Source organism: Scyliorhinus canicula, chromosome 19, assembly GCF_902713615.1.
Source record: "Scyliorhinus canicula chromosome 19, sScyCan1.1, whole genome shotgun sequence".
Lineage (NCBI taxonomy): Eukaryota > Metazoa > Chordata > Chondrichthyes > Carcharhiniformes > Scyliorhinidae > Scyliorhinus > Scyliorhinus canicula.
This window is the reverse complement of record NC_052164.1, coordinates 51,003,442-51,026,295: the sequence shown is the minus strand read 5'-3', so window position 1 is coordinate 51,026,295 and position 22,854 is coordinate 51,003,442. Positions and strand designations below refer to the sequence as shown.

Genomic DNA, 22,854 nt, shown 5'->3' with positions numbered 1-22,854 from the left:
GAACTAGCTAAGGTAGACTGGGAGCTAAGACTTTATGGTGGAACAGTTGAGGAACAGTGGAGAACCTTCCAAGCGATTTTTCACAGTGCTCAGCAAAGGTTTATACCAACAAAAAGGAAGGACGGAAGAAAGAGGGAAAATCGACCGTGGATATCTAAGGAAATAAGGGAGAGTATCAAATTGAAGGAAAAAGCATATAAAGTGGCAAAGATTGCTGGGAGATTAGAGGACTGGGAAATCTTTAGGGGGCAACAGAAAGCTACTAAAAAAGCTATAAAGAAGAGTAAGATAGAGTATGAGAGTAAACTTGCTCAGAATATAAAAACAGACAGTAAAAGTTTTTACAAATATATAAGACAAAAAAGAGTGGCTCAGGTAAATATTGGTCCTTTAGAGGATGAGAAGGGAGTTTTAATAATGGGAAATGAGGAAATGGCTGAGGAACTGAACAGGTTTTTTGGGTCGGTCTTCACAGTGGAAGACACAAATAACATGCCAGCGACTGATAGAAATGAGGCTATGACAGGTGAGGACCTTGAGAGGATTGTTATCACTAAGGAGGGAGTGATGGGCAAGCTAATGGGGCTAAAGGTAGACAAGTCTCCTGGCCCTGATGGAATGCATCCCAGAGTGCTAAAAGAGATGGCTAGGGAAATTGCAGATGCACTAGTGATAATTTACCGAAATTCACTAGACTCTGGGGTGGTCCCGGTGGATTGGAAATTAGCAAATGTGACGCCACTGTTTAAAAAAGGAGGTAGGCAGAAAGCAGGAAATTATAGGCCAGTGAGTTTAACTTCGGTAATAGGGAAGATGCTGGAATTTATCATCAAGGAAGAAATTGCGAGGCATCTGGATAGAAATTGTCCCATTGGGCAGACGCAGCATGGGTTCGTAAAAGGCAGGTCATGCCTAACTAATTTAGTGGAATTTTTTGAGGACATTACCAGTGCAGTAGATAACGGGGAGCCGATGGATGTGGTATATCTGGATTTCCAGAAAGCCTTTGACAAGGTGCCACACAAAAGGTTGCTGCATAAGATAAAGATGCATGGCATTAAGGGTAAAGTAGTAGCATGGATAGAGGATTGGTTAATTAATAGAAAGCAAAGAGTTGGGATAAATGGGTGTTTCTCTGGTTGGCAATCAGTAGCTAGTGGTGTCCCTCAGGGATCCGTGTTGGGCCCACAATTGTTCACAATTTACATTGATGATTTGGAGTTGGGGACCAAGGGTAATGTGTCCAAGTTTGCAGATGACACTAAGATGAGTGGTAAAGCGAAAAGTGCAGAGGATACTGGAAGTCTGCAGAGGGATTTGGATAGGTTAAGTGAATGGGCTCGGGTCTGGCAGATGGAATACAATGTTGACAAATGTGAGGTTATCCATTTTGGTAGGAATAACAGCAAACGGGATTATTATTTAAACGATAAAATATTAAAGCATGCCGCTGTTCAGAGAGACTTGGGTGTGCTAGTGCATGAGTCACAGAAGGTTGGTTTACAAGTGCAACAGGTGATTAAGAAGGCAAATGGAATTTTGTCCTTCATTGCTAGAGGGATGGAGTTTAAGACTAGGGAGGTTATGTTGCAATTGTATAAGGTGTTAGTGCGGCCACACCTGGAGTATTGTGTTCAGTTTTGGTCTCCTTACTTGAGAAAGGACGTACTGGCGCTGGAGGGTGTGCAGAGGAGATTCACTAGGTTAATCCCAGAGTTGAAGGGGTTGGATTATGAGGCGAGGTTGAGTAGACTGGGACTGTACTCGTTGGAATTTAGAAGGATGAGGGGGGATCTTATAGAAACATTTAAAATTATGAAGGGAATAGATAGGATAGATGCGGGCAGGTTGTTTCCACTGGCGGGTGACAGCAGAACTAGGGGGCATAGCCTCAAAATAAGGGGAAGTAGATTTAGGACTGAGTTTAGGAGGAACTTCTTCACCCAAAGGGTTGTGAATCTATGGAATTCCTTGCCCAGTGAAGCAGTTGAGGCTCCTTCATTACATGTTTTTAAGGTAAAGATAGATAGTTTTTTGAAGAATAAAGGGATTAAGGGTTATGGTGTTCGGGCCAGAAAGTGGAGCTGAGTCCACAAAAGATCAGCCATGATCTAATTGAATGGCGGAGCAGGCTCGAGGGGCCAGATGGCCTACTCCTGTTCCTAGTTCTTATGTTCTTATGTTCTTATATAACAGCTACACTGGAAATAACCGTAACCATTGGGGCGCTTTTACTGTTCATTGTGCCAGGACACAGACAGTGAAATTAACGTCAATTCCCGTACCAGCCTCCCCGGACAGGCGCCGGAAGGTGGCGACTAGGGGCTTTTCACAGTAACTTCATTGAAGCCTACTCGTGACAATAAGCGATTTTCATTTCATGAAAACAGTCCATTTCAGTTAATCAATGTAACCCAAGCCCAGTGGACAGATACAATAATTAGCACAATTGATTAAAGTTTAATAGCACAGTTTATTAAAGCTTCTACATACCACTTGATCACTGGCAGGCCTCATCATCCTTGCAAGAACGTTCAATAGATCCTGCCGTTTCAAAAACTAGAAAAGAAGCAAAATATATTAAATTTATGATAGAATGCAAAGAAAGAATTAGTGGACTGAGAAGCATACTGTCCCTATAGCCAAGCTTCCCTCCAGGCCTCTGATGTAGTTTTGTCCCGGGTTCTCTGCCTGAAGACAGGTCCATAACACAGCGTCATGATCTCCAATATGGGTAGGGAAAAGGAGGCAGGTCTATCCCAGACAAAACGGAGATTGAACTGTTGGCACCAATCTAATCCACATTGGCTGTCCAGCCAACTGAACCAACCAACTCCGGAGTTGCCTCGGCATTCACTTTTACATGCATGCTGTAGTCTGGATAGTGATGGTAGAGATTACAATTTTCTTCCCATCGCATGGCTGACCAGGTTTTCCTGCCCTTACTACCCATCATTGGAGAGTGTTGGAAGGATTTACAAATTGATACTCAACCTGCTGTGAACGGTCATGGTGCTGTGTGGTACAGACCTGTCTTCAGGCAGAGAACTCAGGAAAAACAAATGACAGCAGAGACCTGGAAAAAATTAACAAACCTCTCAGTTTATCTTCTACCAGATTATGATCACATGGATGGGCTGAGAGAGATTATAAACCATCAGAGTGTTAACTCCTTATGGAACCTTTCAGTGCTCAAGGCTGGATCAGTCCAAATGATCTACAGGGCATTTATCTTTGGCCATCGATTCCTGGAGTGAGACTTGAACCCAGGGGCAGGGATTCTTACCCACTGGCCCACAGGATCACCTTGGTGTTGTTTAGCATCCAATAAATTTGAAGTCAAGCATCAAGGCAATATTTAACTTGTGAATTGCAAAAGTCCAGAGAATTATGCATTTACTTTCGTTACCATTTAAATTCCTGATCTCAAGGTCTCCAGGGCTTGATTCAAGTGGGTTCCCGTACCTTTAGCTGAATTAGCATTCCCTCACAGCACACACGCCCTGAGCACCAGAGGTTGTAGATATGTTCATTTTCCTGGGTCAGTTTTCCCGTGCTGATGGGTTCTTTATTGATGCCATCATCCCCTGCAAACAATTAAGTCAGATCAGCTTCTACATCACCCAATAAAAAACACAGTTACAAATCTCCGGCAGAGGGAATTGTTAACAAGAAACCATTTAACACTTGCCTGGCATAATTCTATAACCAGCCAAACCGATTGTCTATCTAAGTGCATCTATTGAGGGATCAATACACCTATAGCATGCCTGGGCAGGAAGGTTGAGCATAAGAAAGTTCACCATTGTGATGAACATAGGAATTATTTTCTATTCTATTTATATATACTATGTACAACTCTATCTATTGCAGTAACGTTATTAAAAAAACTTAGGTTGTTGGGGAAGATTCCGGACCTGAACTCGCATAGGTTGATCATGGGGGGGGGTCATTGATCCGAGATTGGATTGGTCGAGTTCAAGGACAAGGAGGGTGCCAGCTGCGGCAAAGGAGCTAAAGGGGTTTATGGAACAGGTTTAGGGAGAAGGTGGAGCGGGCAGAGATGGACAGGATGGTTAGGGAGATTCTCCAGGTGGACAGAAGGTACTCCGAAGCCCCGGAGGCAGGGCTGTTGAAGAAGCGGCAGAAGCCAAAAGGCCTCTTCCTACTCCTATCTTCTATGTATCTATGTAAAAATGATGGTTCTCCCGAGATTTTTGTTTTTTCCAGTGCCTCCCTATTTTTATACCAAAGGCCTTTTTTAAGTGGTTGAATAGGGTGATATCTGGGTTTGTGTGGGCATAAAACCCCACGAGTAAAGAAAGTGCTGTTGGAGCGGAGCCGGGGACGGGGAAAAGGACTGGCACTGCTGAACTTTAGGACCTACTACTGGGTGGCAAATATTGCCATGATTGGAAAGTGGGTAGTGGGGGAGGGGTCGATGTGGGAGCGGGTAGGGGCGGCCTCATGTAATGGCACACGTTTGGGGGCATTGGCAATGGCTCCACTGCTGTCGTCGCCAGCCCCGTACTCCACAAACTGGGTGGTAGTGGCGGCTCTGAGAGTTTGGGGGCAGTGGTGCAAGCATGTGGGGTTGGAGGGAGCATCGGTGTGGGCTCCAATTTGTGGTAATCGCCGGTTGGCCCAGGGAGGATGGATGAGGGGGTTTCGGACGTGGCAGAGAGCAGGGATTGAGAGGCTGGGGGTGCTATTTATTGATGGGATCTTTCCCTGTTTGGAGGATCTGGACGTGGAGTTCGAATTGTCGGGAGGGAATGGGTTTCGTGATCTGCAGGCAAGGGATTTTGTACGACGGCAGATTTCGACCTTCCCGCTTCTACCGCCACATGGGATACAGGACAAGGTAGTTTCTAGAACGGGGGTGGGGGAGGGGAAGGTATCGGAAATCTATAAAGAACTTATGGAGTGGGGGGGGAAACCCAGATAGTAGATCTAAAGCGTAAATGGGACGATGAGTTGGGAAAGGAGTTAGAGGCGGGTCTGTGCGAGGATGCCATGAGCAGAGTTAACACGTCCTCATCATGTGGCAGACTCGGCCTGATACGATTCAAGGTGGTTCACTGGGCTTACATGACGGTGGCCCGGATGAGCAAGTTTTTTGGGGTGGAAGACAGGTGTGAGAGATGTGCAGGAGGGCCAGCAAATCATGTCCATATGTTTCGGGCGTGTCCGAAATGCAGTGGATTCTGGCAGCGATTTGCGGATGTCATGTCCACGGTGCCAAAAACAAGGGTGACACCAAGTCCAGAGGTGGCAATTTTTTCGAGTGTCAGAAGACCCGTGAATCCAGGGGGCAAGAGAGGCTGACGTTTTAACCTTTGCCTCCTTGGTAGCCCGGAGACAGATCTTACGAGTGTGGAGGGACTCGAAGCCCCCAAAATCAGGGGTATGGGTTAGCGACATGGCTGGGTTCCTCAGGCTTGTGAAAATTAAGTTCGCCCTAAGAGGATCAACGTTAGGGTTTGTTCGGAGGTGGCAGTCGTTTATTGACTTCTTTGGAGAAAACAAAACTGTTAGCAGATTCAACAAGGGGAGGGGGGGTAGGAGGTTTCGGGACTAAAGGGAGGGTAGGGGGACTTCGACTTTTTTTGTCTAGCTTAGGCGGGAACAGTGGGAGATGGAAGGGTGTGTTACGCACTGAATTATGTTTACATTTATATTTGTATCTTTTGCTGTTATAAAACCATAAATGCCTCAATAAAATGTTTGTTAAAAAAAACAAGGTTAAGGTATCCAGACTGTGTCTGCTAAAGCTGCAATTAAGAGCTGGTAAACGGTGAGGGAACGATTAATTTTAACCATTTATATGTTGACAAAGAGATGCCTAATTGAACATTGTCATGATTGCTGGAGATTCCCCAGAGTAAATAATTTGAGACACTGTGTTTAGACTTGGGCAAGCCAGTCATGAGGCGTCTGAGTGGGATCAATATGATGTAATAAATGGGAGGAGCCTGGTCTGTGCAAGCAGTTTTGGGCTGTAGGATTTTTTAGTCTGACAGAAGCAGAAGGATTTGCAGGCTATGCAGAAAAGGGTCTCTTTCTCTCCAAACAGTCTTTCCAGGAAATCCCTATACAAGTGTACAACAAGTATCCCTATGTTTACTAACTTTATTTACCAATGGCTTTTGACCTGAAATGGGTGTTGCTTTACTAGGGCAGCACAGTAGCATAAGTGATTAGCACAGTAGCATAAGTGATTAGCACCGTGGTTTCACAGTGCCAGGGTCCCAGGTTCGATTCCCCGCTGTGTCACTGTCTGTGCAGAGTTTGCACGTTCTCCCAGTGTCTGTGTGGGTTTCCTCCGGGTGCAAGTTAGGTGGATTGGCCATGATAAATTGCCCTTAGTGACCAAAAAGGTTAGCAGGGGTTATTGGGTTACGGGGATAGGGTGGAAGTGAGGGCTTAAGTGAGGGCAGCACGGTAGCATGGTGGTTAGCATAAATGCTTCACAGCTCCAGGGTCCCTGGTTCGATTCCCGGCTGGGTCACTGTCTGTGCGGAGTCTGCACGTCCTCCCCGTGTGTGCGTGGGTTTCCTCCGGGTGCTCCCACAGTCCAAAGATGTGCGGGTTAGGTGGGTTGGCCATGCTAAATTGCCCGTAGTGTCCTAAAAAGTAAGGTTAAGGGGGGGGGGGGGGTTGTTGGGTTACGGGTATAGGGTGGATGCGTGGGTTTGAGTAGGGTGATCATTGCTCGGCACAACATCGAGGGCCGAAGGGCCTGTTCTGTGCTGTACTGTTCTATAAGTGGGTTGGTGCAGACTTGATGGGCCGAATGGCCTCCTTCTGCACTGTATGTTCTACATGAATCTATATGAAAACTGGAGATAGAGAAGGTATATGGTAGTTGAAGTGGTTCTATTTAAAGAATTGTTTAACTGTTAATTGAAAAGCTACTTTCTGTGATGTTAATGTGTTTACTCCTGTGTTAATGTTTATTTTGATATGAAAGATCTCTATTTGTCAGTGGAATTACTTCTGGAGCAAAGTATCCTTTCCTCACAGTTTTACAAATTTAAAAATTGTTGGGGTTTTGTCTGGTTTCCTAACATAAACTGGGGTCTGGTCCGGTGCCATAACAATCATCAAGCGGTCAACTTGGTTCAGTTGCCTGGAATGCAGAAGCCCGGCGCACTTGGGCCGTGGAACACTACCACTATAACCCTACGTCATCCTGAAACAGTGGCACCAATCTCTGGGCATATTAGCAGAGCCAGATAAAAAACAGCCTCTGGCTGAGGACACCAATAACTGAACAAAACCCAGGGTAAACAGTTTGCAATTCAGGGACTCACCAACCAGGGAAAAGTTAGTCTCCAGCAGTTCCTTGTGAGAATTGAACCACGCAGTAGCCAGCCTGCTGTTTTTGTTTTTGCCTATGATGTAGTTCATGATGTACGCCAACAGACCTGTCACCATCAGAATCTCCATGTAATAGCTCTCCCAGCTGTTTTGCAGATGATGGGGGACCTAACCAGGGTCAGAGGGACAGCAGTGATCAATTTGAATTGGCACATGGAAGTCATTAAACTGAATGCAACACCACCTACATACAGCAACACTCAACACCACTGCCCAGGGTTCACCACCAACATAAAATTCCACTCGCTGGACTCTTCAATGCTTCTCTGCACATTGCAGTCATCCTTCCTCAACTGTTCTGAACAAAAAGGCTCCTCGCACTAATTCATTAACTGAGACCCAGCCCCCCTCCAGTTTCTTCCCTATACTAATCCCTCCCCCAAGCCACTTCTCACTAGCTTTCTAGAATACAAGCTTACTGTTCACACACTGCTACTGTAAGGTTTCTTCCTGTTGATTCCCTTAATTCTCCTTTATTTTCCCATTGTCATTTTGATCCACGGATGCTTAATGGACATGTATCTTTAGGTCAAGCAGCAGAGAATGAGGAATTCAAGAAGTTGCAACATAGTATATATGATGCTGGTTTTCGAACCACAGAACTCAGACTTTTTTCCACCCGAGAGATGGGGTGGGACTCTTCGATTGGTTGGCTGGTGGCCAATGAATGGGATAAATGTCCGTATTCTGTCCAGGAATGGGATGATTTTCAAAGACCTAAGGAAAGCAGACTTACCTGCTCCTCTACATCTCGGGCCCACAGAGCAACATGGACGGAATCATTGCGCTCCTGAAAGAGTTTGGAGCCTTCCGGGGGGGGGGGGGGGGGGGGGTGGGGGCAGCAGTAAAGGGGCTGCCGTTCAAACAAGCCCGACACAAATTCCGCTACCTGGGGATCCAAATAGCCCATGACTGGAAAGGGATCTACATATGGAACCTCACCAGTCTGACGGAGGAAGTAAAAAAGGACCTGCAAAGATGGAACACACTCCCACTCTCCCTCGCGGGGAGAGTCCAGACGATCAAAATGAACGTACTTCCCAGGTTCCTCTTCCTGTTTAGATCCATTCCGATCTACATCCCCAAGGCCTTTTTCAAAGCGCTGGACAAACTAATCATGGCGTTCGTATGGGGGGGTAAAAATGTTAGGATCCCAAAGAAGATCCTACAGAAAACAAAATCCAGAGGGGGGGGGGGGGGCTAGCCCTCCTAACCTACAATTCTACCACTGGGCGGCAACAGCCGAGCGAGCTCCCCTGCTCTCTCGGGGCCTCGGATCTCTGCCCGCTCCTCTGCTCTCTCGGGGCCTCGGCTCTCTGCCCACTCCTCTGCTCTCTCGGGGCCTCGGCTCTCTGCCCACTCCTCTGCTCTCTCGGGGCCTCGGCTCTCTGCCCGCTCCTCTGCTCTCTCGGGGCCTCGGCTCTCTGCCCGCTCCGCTGCTCACTCGGGGCCTTGGCTCTCTGCCCGCTCCGCTGCTCACTTGGGGCCTCGGCTCCCTTCCCGCTCCTCTGCTCTCTCGGGGCCTCGGCTCCCTTCCCGCTCCTCTGCTCTCTCGGGGCCTCGGCTCTCTGCCCACTCCTCTGCTCTCGGGGCCTCAGCTCTCTCGGGGCCTCGGCTCTCTGCCCGCTCCGCTGCTCACTCGGGGCCTCGGCTCTCTGCCCGCTCCTCTGCTCTCTCGGGGCCTCGGCTCTTTCGGGGCCTCGGCTCTTTCGGGGCCTCGGCTCTTTCGGGGCCTCGGCTCTCTGCCCACTTCTCTGCTCTCTCGGGGCCTCGGCTCCCTTCCCGCTCCTCTGCTCTCTTGGGGCCTCGGCTCCCTTCCCGCTCCTCTGCTCTCTTGGGGCCTCGGCCCTGTGCCCGCTCCGCTGCTCTCTCGGGGCCTCGGCTCTCTGCCCGCTCCGCTGCTCTCACGGGGCTTCGGCCCTGTGCCCGCTCCGCTGCTCTCTCGAGGCCTCGGCTCCCTTCCTGCTCCTCTGCTCTCTCAGGGCCTCGGCCCTGTGCCCGTTCCGCTGCTCTCTCGGGGCCTCGGCCCTGTACCCGCTCCTTTGCACTCCCGGGGCCTCGGCCACATAGCGGATATCCTGCTCTCTAAACAAAAATATCTTCATGTAAAAGACACATTGCTAGGTACTACTCGCATCTGATTCAATCTGGGATTTTATGGCATTCCATTGGGATGGTGGGGAAGATGACATCTTGGCCTATTTTGTTTTCCCATTACCAACTGTACCATCCTATTACCCTAGCTGAGATCAGCTAAGAAGGCAGACTGGGGACCCGGTTTTGCAGCTTCCCAGCTGGTATAGTTCAGTTCTTCATGGAACTGCGATTCCCCAACTGAGTCACCAGGGACTTTGAAGTTACCTGCAGGAGAAACAACTATAAAATGTGGTGCGTTTACTGCGGGTGCTCACATTAACAATTTTAATTGGATCTTTGCTTCTGCTGGAAGGCCTGTCCACCTCCTCATAACCTTCAAATTCTTCATCATCAAATGGTTCCCCTTCTGCATCCCCTTCCTGTTGAGTAAATAAACACAGGCAACATCAGTAGTGAGCCCCATAGGACATGTTGAACAAATTGAAACCAACAACTACAGCAACTTATTTAAAGTGGCAACATTTTCCCCTTAATTAGTTGAGTCTGAGTTCTCATGAGTCTGCGGCTCTGAATCACCTCAGAAGCAGAAGTTTGTGGATCCCACTAGAGTTCCAGAGGCCCTAGTACATTCTAGGTTGACACTTGAGTGCCGAACTGAGGGAGAGCTGTGCTGTCAGAGGGACCGTCTTTCAGACAAGATATCAAATCAAGGTCCTCCCTGCAAATCTCAGATGGATACAGGAGACTCCATGGCACTATATCCCCCATGTGCTTGCCAACATTTACCCCTCCACCAACACCCAAAACAGATTCTCTAGTTGACACTTTGCAGTTCGTGGGACCTTGCTGTGCACAAACCGGCTGCCACATTTGCTACGCTGCAAAAGGTTATTTGGCTGTTAAATACTTTGACAGCCGAGTTGATGAATGCTACAATATAACAAAAGTCCTCCTTTCTTTTTACTGTGAAACACGCTGAACCCCAGGTTACACCTGAGACAACCGCTATGTACCTTCACCGCGCCCCCCCCCCCCCCCCCCCCCCCCCCCCCCCACTCCCCCCACAATCGTCCCCAACTCTTAACATTGTTTTAAAGTTAAAAAGTTTTAACATTGAGGATCTGTGGCTACTCCCACTGTACAGCACGAAGACCAGCACACACTGTTTGGCTGAAAAATGGGGAACCTGTATAGAGTTTACAACACAGGAACAGGCCGTTGGGCCAACTGATCTTTGCCAGAGTTTATGCGCCATGCAAGCCTCCTCCCCAACTCATCAACATTCCCCAAATAGTCATTTTTGGAGTTTTCTTTCACATAAGGGCAATGAGGCTGGTTTGTTGAATATATTCAAGGCTGAGTTAGACAGATTTTTGATCCACATGAGTCAAGGGTCATAGGGGCAACGGGCAGGAAAGTGAAGTTACGGCCACAATCGGGCGGCACAGTAGCACAGTGGTTAGCACTGCTGTCTACGGCGCTGAAAACCCCGGTTCGATCCCTGCCCTGGGTCACTGTCCGTGTGGAGTTTGCACATTCTCCCAGAGTCTGCGCGGGTTTCACCCCCACAACCCAAAGATGTGCAGGGCCATACTAAATTGCCCCTTAATTGGAAAAGAAAATAATTGGGCATACTAAATTTATTTTAAAAGCGTACCGACCACAATCTTATCGAATGACGGAGCAGGCATGATGGACCGAATTGCCTACTCCTGCTCCATTTGCTTAACCACTCCATTTGGTAGTGAGTTCCAACCATTCTCTGGGTAAAGACGTTTCTACTGAATTCCCTACTTAACTTATTGGTGGCTGTTTTATACATATGGCCTTCAGTGTTGGACTCCCAAACACGTGGATATATTTTCTCCGTACCCACCGTACACAGCTTTTCTATGATTTTATAGCCCTCTCAGGTCACCCAGCAGGTATCTCTTTTCAAGAGGGTAAAGTCCCGTCTTTCCTGATAGACTTACAGCAACTACAAAGGCCAAATAGAACTACTTTTAAACACCCTGTGAAATATACAGCATCACTGACTATTCAATGAAGGGGACAGAAGTGAGAAACACTTTGTAGCAATACACACCGAGCCTCTCAAAACTGGCCTTTGAAGAAAGAAACATGAAGCCACAAAGAATTCATTTTCACAATGTTATTTCTGCCACTGGCTGGGAGGATATGTTGCTGCATGAATAAACACAGATCTACGATGATTAAGAACAATGTCTTTCTACACAGCATTACTCCAAGCAGGCAACTGTTTTTCTGGAACGCTTGTGTACCTGCAGTGAAAAGAGCTCATCTAAAACCTTTGTAAGTAATTTTACAACTTTTCTTTTCAACACAGTGTTCCGTTCATCCCCTCGTGTCAGTGTTTAGCATCAATGGAATCATGACTAAGAGTTTGTTCTATATGTTTGTGGACTTCAGTAAGGCCTTTGACAAGGTCCCTCATGGTAGACTGGTACAAAAGGTGAAGTCACACGGGATCAGGGGTGAGCTGGCAAGGTGGATACAGAACTGGCTAGGTCATAGAAGGCAGAGAGTAGCAATGGAAGGGTGCTTTTCTAATTGGAGGGCTGTGACTAGTGGTGTTCCGCAGGGATCAGTGCTGGGACCTTTGCTGTTCATAGTCTATATAAATGATTTGGAGGAAAATGTAACTGGTCTGATTAGTAAGTTTGTAGACGACACAAAGGTTGGTAGAATTGCGGATAACGATGAGGACTGTCAGAGGATACAGCAGGATTTTGATCGTTTGGAGACTTGGGCGGAGAGATGGCAGATGGAGTTCAATCCGGACAAATGAGGTAATGCATTTTGGAAGGTCTAATGCAGACAGGGAATTTACAGTGAATGGTAGAACCCTCAAGAGTATTGAAAGTCAGAGAGATCTAGGTGTACAGGTCCACAGGTCACTGAAAAGGGCAACACAGGTGGAGAAGGTAGTCAAGAAGGCATACGGCATGCTTGCCTTCATTGGCCTGGCCATTGACTATAAGAATTGGCAAGTCATGTTGCAGCTGTATAGAACCTTAGTTAGGCCACACTTGGAGTATAGTGTTCAATTCTGGTCTCTACACTACCAGAAGGACGTGGAGGCTTTATCATAGAATTCATAGAATTTACAGTGCAGAAGGAGGCCACTCGGCCCATCGAGTCTGCACCAGCTCTTGGAAAGAGTGCCCTCCTAGAGGTCAACACCTCCACCCTATCCCCATAACCCAGTAACCCCACCCAACACTAAGGGCAATTTTGGACATTAAGGGCAATTTATCATGGCCAATCCACCTAACCTGCACATCTTTGGACTGTGGGAGGAAACCGGAGCACCCGGAGGAAACCCACGCACACAGGGGAGGATGTGCAGACTCCGCACAGACAGTGACCCAAGCCGGAATCGAACCTGGTACCCTGGAGCTGTGAAGCAATTGTCCTATCCACAATTCTACCGTGCTGCCCTAATAATAATAATCGCTTATTGTCACAAGTGTTCTTCACTGAAGTCACTGTGAAAAGTCCCCAGTCGCCATATTCCAGCGCCTGTTTGTGGAGGCCGGGGCGGGAATTGAACCCGCGATGCTGGCATTGCTCTGTATTCCATGACAACTGTTTAGCCCACTGTGCTAGAGGGTGCAGAAGAGATTTACCAGGAGGTTGTCTGGGATGGAGGGCATTAGCTATGAGGAGCGGTTGAATAAACTCAGTTTGTTCTCACTGGAACGAAGGAGGTTGAGGGCGACCTGATAGAGGTCTACAACATTATGAGGGGCATAGACAGATGGATAGTCAGAGGCTTTTCCCCAGGGTAGAGGGGTCAATTACTAGGGGGCATAGGTTTAAGGTGCGAGGGGCAAAGTATAGAGTAGATGTACGAGGCAAGTTTTTTTTACACAGAGGGTAGTGGGTGCCTGGAACTCGCTGCCGGAGGAGGTGGTGGAAGTAGGGACGATAGTGACATTTAAGGGGCATCTTGACAAATACATGAATAGGATGGGAATAGAGGAATACGGACCCAGGAAGTAGAACATAGAACACAGAACATAGAACGATACAGCGCAGTACAGGCCCTTCGGCCCTCGATGTTGCACCGACATGGAAAAAATCTAAAGGCCATCTAACCTACACTATGCCCTTATCATCCATATGCTTATCCAATAAATTTTTAAATGCCCTCAATGTTGGCGTGTTCACTACTGTTGCAGGTAGGGCATTCCACGGCCTCACCACTCTTTGCGTAAAAAACCCACCTCTGACCTCTGTCCTATATCTATTACCCCTCAATTTAAGGCTATGTCCCCTCGTGCTAGCCACCTCCATCCGCGGGAGAAGGCTCTCGCTGTCCACCCTATCTAACCCTCTGATCATTTTGTATGCCTCTATTAAGTCACCTCTTAACCTTCTTCTCTCTAACGAAAACAACCTCAAGTCCATCAGCCTTTCCTCATAAGATTTTCCCTCCATACCAGGCAACATCCTGGTAAATCTCCTCTGCACCCGTTCCAAAGCTTCCACGTCCTTCCTATAATGAGGCGACCAGAACTGTACGCAATACTCCAAATGCGGCCGTACTAGAGTTTTGTACAACTGCAACATGACCTCATGGCTCCGGAACTCAATCCCTCTACCAATAAAGGCCAACACACCATAGGCCTTCTTCACAACCCTATCAACCTGGGTGGCAACTTTCAGGGATCTATGTACATGGACACCGAGATCCCTCTGCTCATCCACACTACCAAGAATTTTACCATTAGCCAAATATTCCGCATTTCTGTTATTCTTTCCAAAGTGAATCACCTCACACTTCTCCACATTAAACTCCATTTGCCACCTCTCAGCCCAGCTCTGCAGCTTATCTATGTCCCTCTGTAACCTGCAACATCCTTCCGCACTGTCTACAACTCCACCGACTTTAGTGTCGTCTGCAAATTTACTCACCCATCCTTCTGCGCCCTCCTCTAGGTCATTTATAGAAATGACAAACAGCAACGGCCCCAGAACAGATCCTTGTGGTACGCCACTCGTAACTGAACTCCATTCTGAACATTTCCCATCAACTACCACTCTCTGTCTTCTTTCAACTAGCCAATTTCTGATCCACATCTCTAAATCACCCTCAATCCCCAGCCTCCGTATTTTCTGCAATAGCCGACCGTGGGGAACCTTATCAAACGCTTTACTGAAATCCATATACACCACATCAACTGCTCTACCCTCGTCTACCTGTTCAGTCACCTTCTCAAAGAACTCGATAAGGTTTGTGAGGCATGACCTACCCTTCACAAAACCATGCTGACTGTCCCTAATCATATTATTCCTATCTAGATGATTATAAATCGTATCTTTTATAATCCTCTCCAAGACTTTACCCACCACAGACGTTAGGCTCACCGGCCTATAGTTACCGGGGTTATCTCTACTCCCCTTCTTGAACAAAGGGACCACATTTGCTATCCTCCAGTCCTCTGGCACTATTCCTGTAGCCAATGATGACCTAAAAATCAAAGCCAAAGGCTCAGCAATCTCTTCCCTGGCTTCCCAGAGAATCCTAGGATAAATCCCATCCGGCCCCGGGGACTTATCTATTTTCACCTTGTCCAGAATTGCCAACACTTCTTCCCTACGCACCTCAATGCCATCTATTCTAATAGCCTGGGTCTCAGCATTCTCCTCCACAATATTATCTTTTTCTTGAGTGAATACTGACGAAAAGTATTCATTTAGTATCTCGCTTATCTCCTCAGCCTCCACACACAACTTCCCACCACTGTCCTTGACTGGCCCTACTCTTACCCTAGTCATTCTTTTATTCCTGACATACCTATAGAAAGCTTTTGGGTTTTCCTTGATCCTACCTGCCAAAGACTTCTCATGTCCCCTCCTTGCTCGTCTCAGCTCTCTCTTTAGATCCTTCCTCGCTTCCTTGTAACTATCAAGCGCCCCAACTGAAACTTCACGCCTCATCTTCACATAGGCCTCCTTCTTCCTCTTAACAAGAGATTCCACTTCTTTGGTAAACCACGGTTCCCTCGCTCGACCCCTTCCTCCCTGCCTGACTGGTACGTACTTATCAAGAACATGCAATAGCTGTTCCTTGAACAAGCTCCACATATCCAGTGTGCCCAACCCTTGCAGCCTACTTCTCCAACCAACACATCCTAAGTCATGTCTAATGGCATCATAATTGCCCTTCCCCCAGCTATAACTCTTGCCCTGCGGGGTATACTTATCCCTTTCCATCACTAACGTAAAGGTCACCGAATTGTGGTCACTGTTTCCAAAGTGCTCACCTACCTCCAGATCTAACACCTGGCCTGGTTCATTACCCAAAACCAAATCCAATGTGGCCTCGCCTCTTGTTGGCCTGTCAACATATTGTGTCAGGAAACCCTCCTGCACACATTGTACAAAGAACGACCCATCTAATGTACTCGAACTATATCTTTTCCAGTCAATATTTGGAAAGTTAAAGTCTCCCATAACAACTACCCTGTTACTTTCGCTCTTTTCCAGAATCATCTTCGCCATCCTTTCCTCTACATCCCTAGAACTATTAGGTGGCCTATAGAAAACTCCCAACAGGGTGACCTCTCCTTTCCTGTTTCTAACCTCAGCCCATACTACCTCAGAAGAAGAGTCCCCATCTAGCATCCTTTCCGCCACCGTAATACTGTCCTTGACTAGCAGCGCCACACCTCCCCCTCTTTTGCCCCCTTCTCTGAGCTTACTAAAACACCTAAACCCCGGAACCTGCAACAACCATTCCTGTCCCTGCTCTATCCATGTCTCTGAAATGGCCACAACATCGAAGTCCCAGGTACCAACCCATGCTGCCAGTTCCCCTACCTTATTTCGTATACTCCTGGCATTGAAGTAGACACACTTCAAACCACCTACCTGAACACTGGCACCCTCCTGCGAAGTCAAATCTGTGCTCCTGACCTCTATACTCTCAATCTCCCGTACCCCAAAACTACAATCCAGGTTCCCATGCCCCTGCTGAATTAGTTTAAACCCCCCCAAAGAGCACTAACAAATCTCCCCCCCAGGATATTGGTGCCCCTCAGGTTCAGATGTAGACCATCCTGTCTATAGAGGTCCCACCTTCCCCAGAAAGAGCCCCAGTTATCCAGAAATCTGAATCCCTCCCGCCTGCACCATCCCTGAAGTGTAGAAGATTGTAGTTTAGTCGGGCAGCATGGTCGGCACGGGCTTGGAGGGGCGAAGGGCCTGTTCCTGTGCTGTACTTTTCTTTGTTCTTTGTTCAAGGGGCTATTAAAACCTGTTCCTTTCAAGGGGAATGAAGATTAAAGGAAGCAGGACCACAACCAAGTCTGACAACCATGCACACAGCAGGAGTCACTGGAATGGGTAGCTTATTGATTTTCCCTCCTCTCAGTCCAGACATGCAGGTCCCATCACCACTGCCAATGAAACAGTCACGGCCAAGAAATGATCCTGGCACTTTTCCTGGTCTGGTTTGGTCACACAAATATATCCCTGGAACTATTTCTCTTAGTGAAAAGATGACGACTTGGTAAGCAGGTGGACTTCACATTCTCCCTGTCTGCTGTTGATATCAAGTCATGGCTAATACAAAGAGAAAATGGCTTTGCACTGCTCCAGTTTCAGATACAAGGCAGGTTAATGGAGCCCAAATGTCCCCTGAATTATAAAAAAATATTATTGGATGAAATGTGGGCATCGTTAGCAAGATCAGTATTTATTGTGCATCCAGAATTGCCCTTCACTAAATGTGTTTTTACAACAATTGATGACAGTTTCATGGATATTAGCTTTCAATTCCATATTTAATTAATTGAATTTAAATTCCACCAGCTGTAGGATTTAAACCTGGGTCCCCAGAGCATTACCCTGGGCCTATGGATTACTAGTCCAGTGACAATACCACTGTTCTAACATCTCTCCAACAGCCTGATCAAATAGCCTCAGTTCAGGTATCACTGGTTAGATGCAGAGTAATGCTCACACCACTATCCTTTCTGATGAGGGACAGTACAAATTAAGCACAAATAACCATTCCACCTCTTCCCCAGCCCAAAAGCCCTCAAAACTGTCAGTGCTGGGGTTCAGATGGAGTTTAAAAACTGAGATTGTTGTTGGGGGAGGGGTACTGAGGAACATGAAACATGAAGGTAAGATCAGCTTTAATCTAACCAAATGGTAGAACAGGCCCAAATGGCTGAGCTCTGATGCTGTCGTCAGGACGAGGAACTCAATTTGATGAGTCATTGTTGTTACGACAGCAACATTAATATGGTGAATGAACAATTAATTCATGCAGTAGGTCGGGTGGGGAAGCAAGAACTGGGTGCCTCCGGAATTGGAAGGTGGATAGATCGAGAAGAGTTCAAACAGGAACATATTAAGAAAATTATCTGTGTCAGCCATGAATGGGAAAAATACCCAAGTAAAATTACAGCACACTCAAAGGAGAAGGAACAAAACTTGGGAAGCATAGCTAATTGACCAAGATAGCAATTCAGAACATAAAGTGCCCACTGAAATATGACTGCAGCCTGGAATGGTGGGGAAGAATGGGACGATCCTATGAATCTCAGTTTTTAAACTCCATCTGAACCCCAGCACTGACAGTTTTGAGGGCTTTTGGGGTGGGAAAGAGGTGGAATGGTTATTTGTGCTTAATTTGTACTGTCCCTCATCAGTCACTAATTAGGGGCAATAGCAGAGCACTAGAGCGTAAGCATTTAAATAGAGAAGTCCACAAAGAATCCCCTTTGCATTAAGCGGAAGAACAAAATTGGTTGCATTACTGGGACTGTGTTAAAGGCCGAATTTAGGACTTTCTTCAAACTGGAGGTCAAGATGTTACAGTTATAAAGGATTTTGATAGGTGAACAATGATGGGTTGCTTTCACTCTATCACAAGCTGGTAACAAGATAGCACCAGACTAAGAATCAGGATTTTAAAGGTTCAAAGCAATTTCTTTGCACAGGTTGGTGAAAATGCAGAATTCTCTGTCACCAGCCATTGCTGAAAGAGTTCATGAACTGTTTTAAAAGGAATTTTGGTTTGAAAAAGAGGAATGTAAAAGAATGCAGGAAGATGAGGGGTGGGATTAGGCCGTGACTGATGTGGAGGAACACACTGTGTCTGACTTGATGGATGGAAGTTTTGTTTCTGGAATAGTTTATGATATTGCCCAGGGTCTTCCCTATTTGTGGACTGTGCAAGCAAGAAAAGTTTGTTGAGAATGAAAAGAGCCTTAGTTTGACTTTTCTGTATGAGCCAGAAATTTTGTGAGCAGCACTTTGGTGCCGCACTTACTCCTGCTGCATCTGCATCCTCAAAATCTTCCTGGTTATCATCCTGATCCTCAACTTCTACAGTTGCCTCTTCCTCGTCGTCCTGCACGGTGGTGACCTTCTGGACAGTCTCCTGGGGTGCATCCTCACTCGCATCTTCAAACTCCGCAAAGTCGTTGTCGTCATACTCGGCAATGTCGTCAGCATCCTCGAAGTCATCGAACTTGCCAACAGCAAATCCACAACTCAGCAGGAGAGGAAACAGGAGGTAGATCCGCATGATGCTTTTTAGCCTTTAAGAAAAGAAAGGTTCAGAACGAAAGAAACAAATGCATGGAATGCAGTGCGTTCCTAAACTAGTGCATCAGATCAGTCAGCCTCAGCCTTTCAATTAGTTAGTGAACGATCTGCATCTTAACAACATTTACTTATCTCAGTTCCATATCCCTTAATACCTCTGCCTAACAAAAGTCCATCAATTTTTTTTTTTAAATTTAGATTACCCAATTAGTTTTTCCAATTAAGGGGCAATTTAGCATGGCCAATCCACCTACTCTGCACATTTTTGGGTTGTGGGGGCGAAACACACGCAGACACGGGGAGAATGTGCAAACTCCACACAGACAGTGACCCAGAGCCGGGATCGAACCTGGGACCTCAGCGCCGTGAGGCGGTTGTGCTAACCACTAGGCCACCGTGCTGCCCAAGTCCATCAATCTTAGCTTTCATATTTTCATCTGACATTCAACCAAACCAGTTTTTTGGGTAGGCAAAATCCATCAGATTTCCACTGTGAAGGAATGCTTCCTGCCAATGCTCCTCAACAGCCTAGATCTAATTTTAAGGTGATGCCTTCAGAATTATATTAATGTTGGAAAAGGTGAAATCCATGCTAAATCTTCGAGGGGTATATTTCTTCGAGATCAGCGGTGGACACCATCACTTCACCTCTACCTCACAAAATCAGTACTCTACATGATAATTTAAGCTGGGAGCTAGCTTTGCAGGGGATTCCCCAATACATGAAACCTATCTTCAAATTCATCCACAGTATCACACCCTGATGTACCTGCAACCTGCACAGCCACTGGATTCTAATCTCCCTTGGTGGCCAAACATTCAAGATTCTAGACTCGGTCACACCATGCGATTATATTGGCCCCCCTCTCAAAAAACTCAAACCAAGGAAATTAAAACCCCAAACACATGTTCAAATGGGCCAAATAATTAAAAATGTATCTCCACGAGTGCTCCCATCTTCATTAAGATCAGTAACTTTGCTGAAGAATAACAAACCATTTGCCTCTCTTTACCAATGAGACACAAACTGGAATTGGTCACTTTGGTGGAAAAGAATCAGTGATGATTTCATAAAGGAGTTTAAATCATGAATGTTTTGATAAAGTAAATCGGGTGAAGCTGTTTTCACTTGTAAAAGGATTGGTAATCAGAGTACAAAAATTTAAAATAATTAGCAACAAAAAAAAAAATCCATTGTGGAAAGGACGAGAAAACATTGAGTTGTAATTTGGAAAGCACTGCCTGAAAGGGCAGAAAAAGCAGATTCAATAACTTTCAAGAGAACTATATAATAATTAGAAAAGACAAACATAATAGGACAATAGGGAAAGAGCAGGGAAGAGGGACAAAATTGAACAGCTCTCTGTAAGTGCAGCACCAAAGTGCTGCTCACAAAATTTCTGGCTCATACAGAAAAAATCAAACTAAGGCTCTTTTCATTCTCAACAAACCTTTCTTGCTTGCACAGTCCACAAATAGGGAAGACCCTGGGCAATATCATAAACTATTCCAGAAACATGCCTCCCTGCGGCATGGTGGCTCAGTAGTTAGCACCACTGCCTCATGGTGGCAAGGACCCGGGTTCGATCCCAGCCCCAGGTCACTGTCCGTGTGAAGTTTGACCATTCTTTCAATGTCTGAGTGGGTCTCACCCCCACACTCTAAAGATGCGCAAGGTAGGTGGATTAGCCACACTAAACTGCCCCTTAATTGTAAAAAATATAATTGGGTACTCGAAATTTATTTTCAAGAATGCTCGCACTAGCATGATGAACCCAACAGGCTCCTTCTGTGCTGTATGAGGCGGCGGTGGTCCACTGATATTGTCACTGGACAAGTAGTCCAGAGATTGTGGAGACATTTGTTCAAATCACACCATGGCAGAGGGTGAGAACATAAGGAATTAAAAGTCTAGTGATGAAACCATTATTGACTGTCATAAAATCACATCTGGTTCGCCAATGTCCTTTAGGGGAAGGAAACCTTACCTGGTCTAGCCTACATGTAACTCCAGACAAAAAGCAACGTGGTTGACTTTTAAATACCCTCCGAAATGGTCTGGCAAGCCATTCAGTTCAAAGGCAATTAGGCATGGGCAACAAATATCCAGCCAGCGACGCCCATAAATGAATAACATGTTAAGTGGGTACGGGAGACATTAGGAAAATCTGTGGGACACAGGGTTTATGACTTCTGATAACTCACTGAGTTTGGGGTTGATGCCACAAACTGAGACATGAATTAATATTACTTTTGAAAATGCAGTGTGTGTACCTCATGCTCATAAATAATCCATGAAGGGGGAATGCCGGAGGTGATGAAGATTCTTAGGGAATTTGGGGGCTTTTCAGGGTACAAGCTCAACCTGGGTAAGAGTGAGTTGTTCGTCGTGCACCCGGGGGATCAGGAGGAGGGGATTGGTAGGCTCCAACTGAAAAGGGCAGGGAGGAGCTTTAGGTACCTGGGAGTCCAGGTGGCTAGGAGCTGGGCGGCCCTACACAAACTTAACCTCACTAGGCTGGTGGAGCAAATGGAGGAGGAGTTTAAAAGATGGGACATGTTGCCGCTGTCGCTGACGGGCAGGGTGCAGTCAGTCAAGATGTCAGTGCTCCCGAGGTTTTTGTTCCTGTTCCAGTGCCTCCCCATCCTTAACCCGAAGGCCTTTTTTAGGAGGGTCAACAGGAGTATTCCGGGATTTGTATGGGCGCATGGGACTCCGAGGGTGAGAAGGGTGTTTTTGGAGCGGGGCAGGGATAGGGGGGGGGGCTGGCGCTGCCCAACCTCTGTGGGTACTATTGGGCTACCAACACAGCGATGGTTGTGGGTAATGGACGGGGAAGGGGCAGCATGGAAGAGGATGGAGATGGCGTCCTGTGTGGACACGAGCCTGGAGGTGCTGGTAACGGTGCCGCTCCCTCCAACGAGGTATACCACGGCTACCCTCAAAATCTGGGGGCAATGGAGACGGCATGGGGGGAGGTGGGGGGCTCGATGGAGTCCCCGATACGGGGGGAACCACCGGTTTGTTCCAGGGAGCATTGATGGCGGGTTTCTTGGCTGGCACAGGGTAGGTATTAGGAGGTTGAGGGACCTGTTCGTAGATGGGAGGTTTGCGAGCCTGGGTGAGTTGGAGGAGAAGTTGGCTCCCCCCCGGGGAACATGTTTAGGTACATGCAGGTTAGGGCGTTTGCCAGGTGGCAGGTGGAGGGGTTCCCTCTGTTGCCCCCACGTGGGGTGCGGGACAGGGTGCTCTCGGGGGTGTGGGTTGGAGGAGGGAGGATTTTGGACGTGTACCACGTAATGCAGGAGGAGCTGAAGGGTAAATGGGAAGAGGAGCTGGGTGAGGAGATGGAGGGGGTACGTGGGCGGATGCCCTGGAGAGAGTGAATTCCTCCTCTTCTTGTGCGAGGCTTAGCCACATACAGTTCAAGGTGCTACATAGGGCTCACATGACCGGGAGAAGGATGAGTAGGTTTTTCGGGGGCGAAGACAGGTGTGCTCGGGGAGCCCAGCGAACCATGCCCATATGTTCTGGGCATGCCCAGCGCTGGGGGAATTTTGGACGGGAGTAGCTAGGATGGTGTAGAGGGTGGTCGGATCCAGGGTCAAGCCAGGCTGGGGACTCGCAATTTTTGGGGTTGCAGTAGAGCCGTGTGTGCAGGAGGCGAAAGAGGCCGGTGTTCTGGCCTTTGCGTCCCTAGTAGCCCGGCGGAGGATTTCGCTTCAATGGAAGGATGCGAGGCCCCCAAGCGTGGAGGCCTGGGTCAATGATATGGCAGGGTT

The 22,854-nt window shown here is 47.2% G+C and overlaps 1 protein-coding gene across 1 annotated transcript in view; it reads right to left on the bottom strand.

Annotated features, from left to right (window-relative positions):
* Nucleotides 1-22,854, bottom strand: part of ccdc47 (coiled-coil domain containing 47) — a 55,389-nt gene that overhangs the window by 14,632 nt on the left and 17,903 nt on the right. The window contains exons 2-6 of the mRNA XM_038778847.1: nucleotides 18,794-19,064; nucleotides 9,795-9,899; nucleotides 7,317-7,491; nucleotides 3,466-3,587; nucleotides 2,494-2,559 (exon numbers count right to left, since the gene is read on the bottom strand). Of these exons, the coding sequence (XP_038634775.1) occupies nucleotides 2,494-2,559; nucleotides 3,466-3,587; nucleotides 7,317-7,491; nucleotides 9,795-9,899; nucleotides 18,794-19,051 (726 nt within the window). The 5' untranslated portion in view covers nucleotides 19,052-19,064. The remainder of the gene's footprint in view (nucleotides 1-2,493; nucleotides 2,560-3,465; nucleotides 3,588-7,316; nucleotides 7,492-9,794; nucleotides 9,900-18,793; nucleotides 19,065-22,854) is intronic.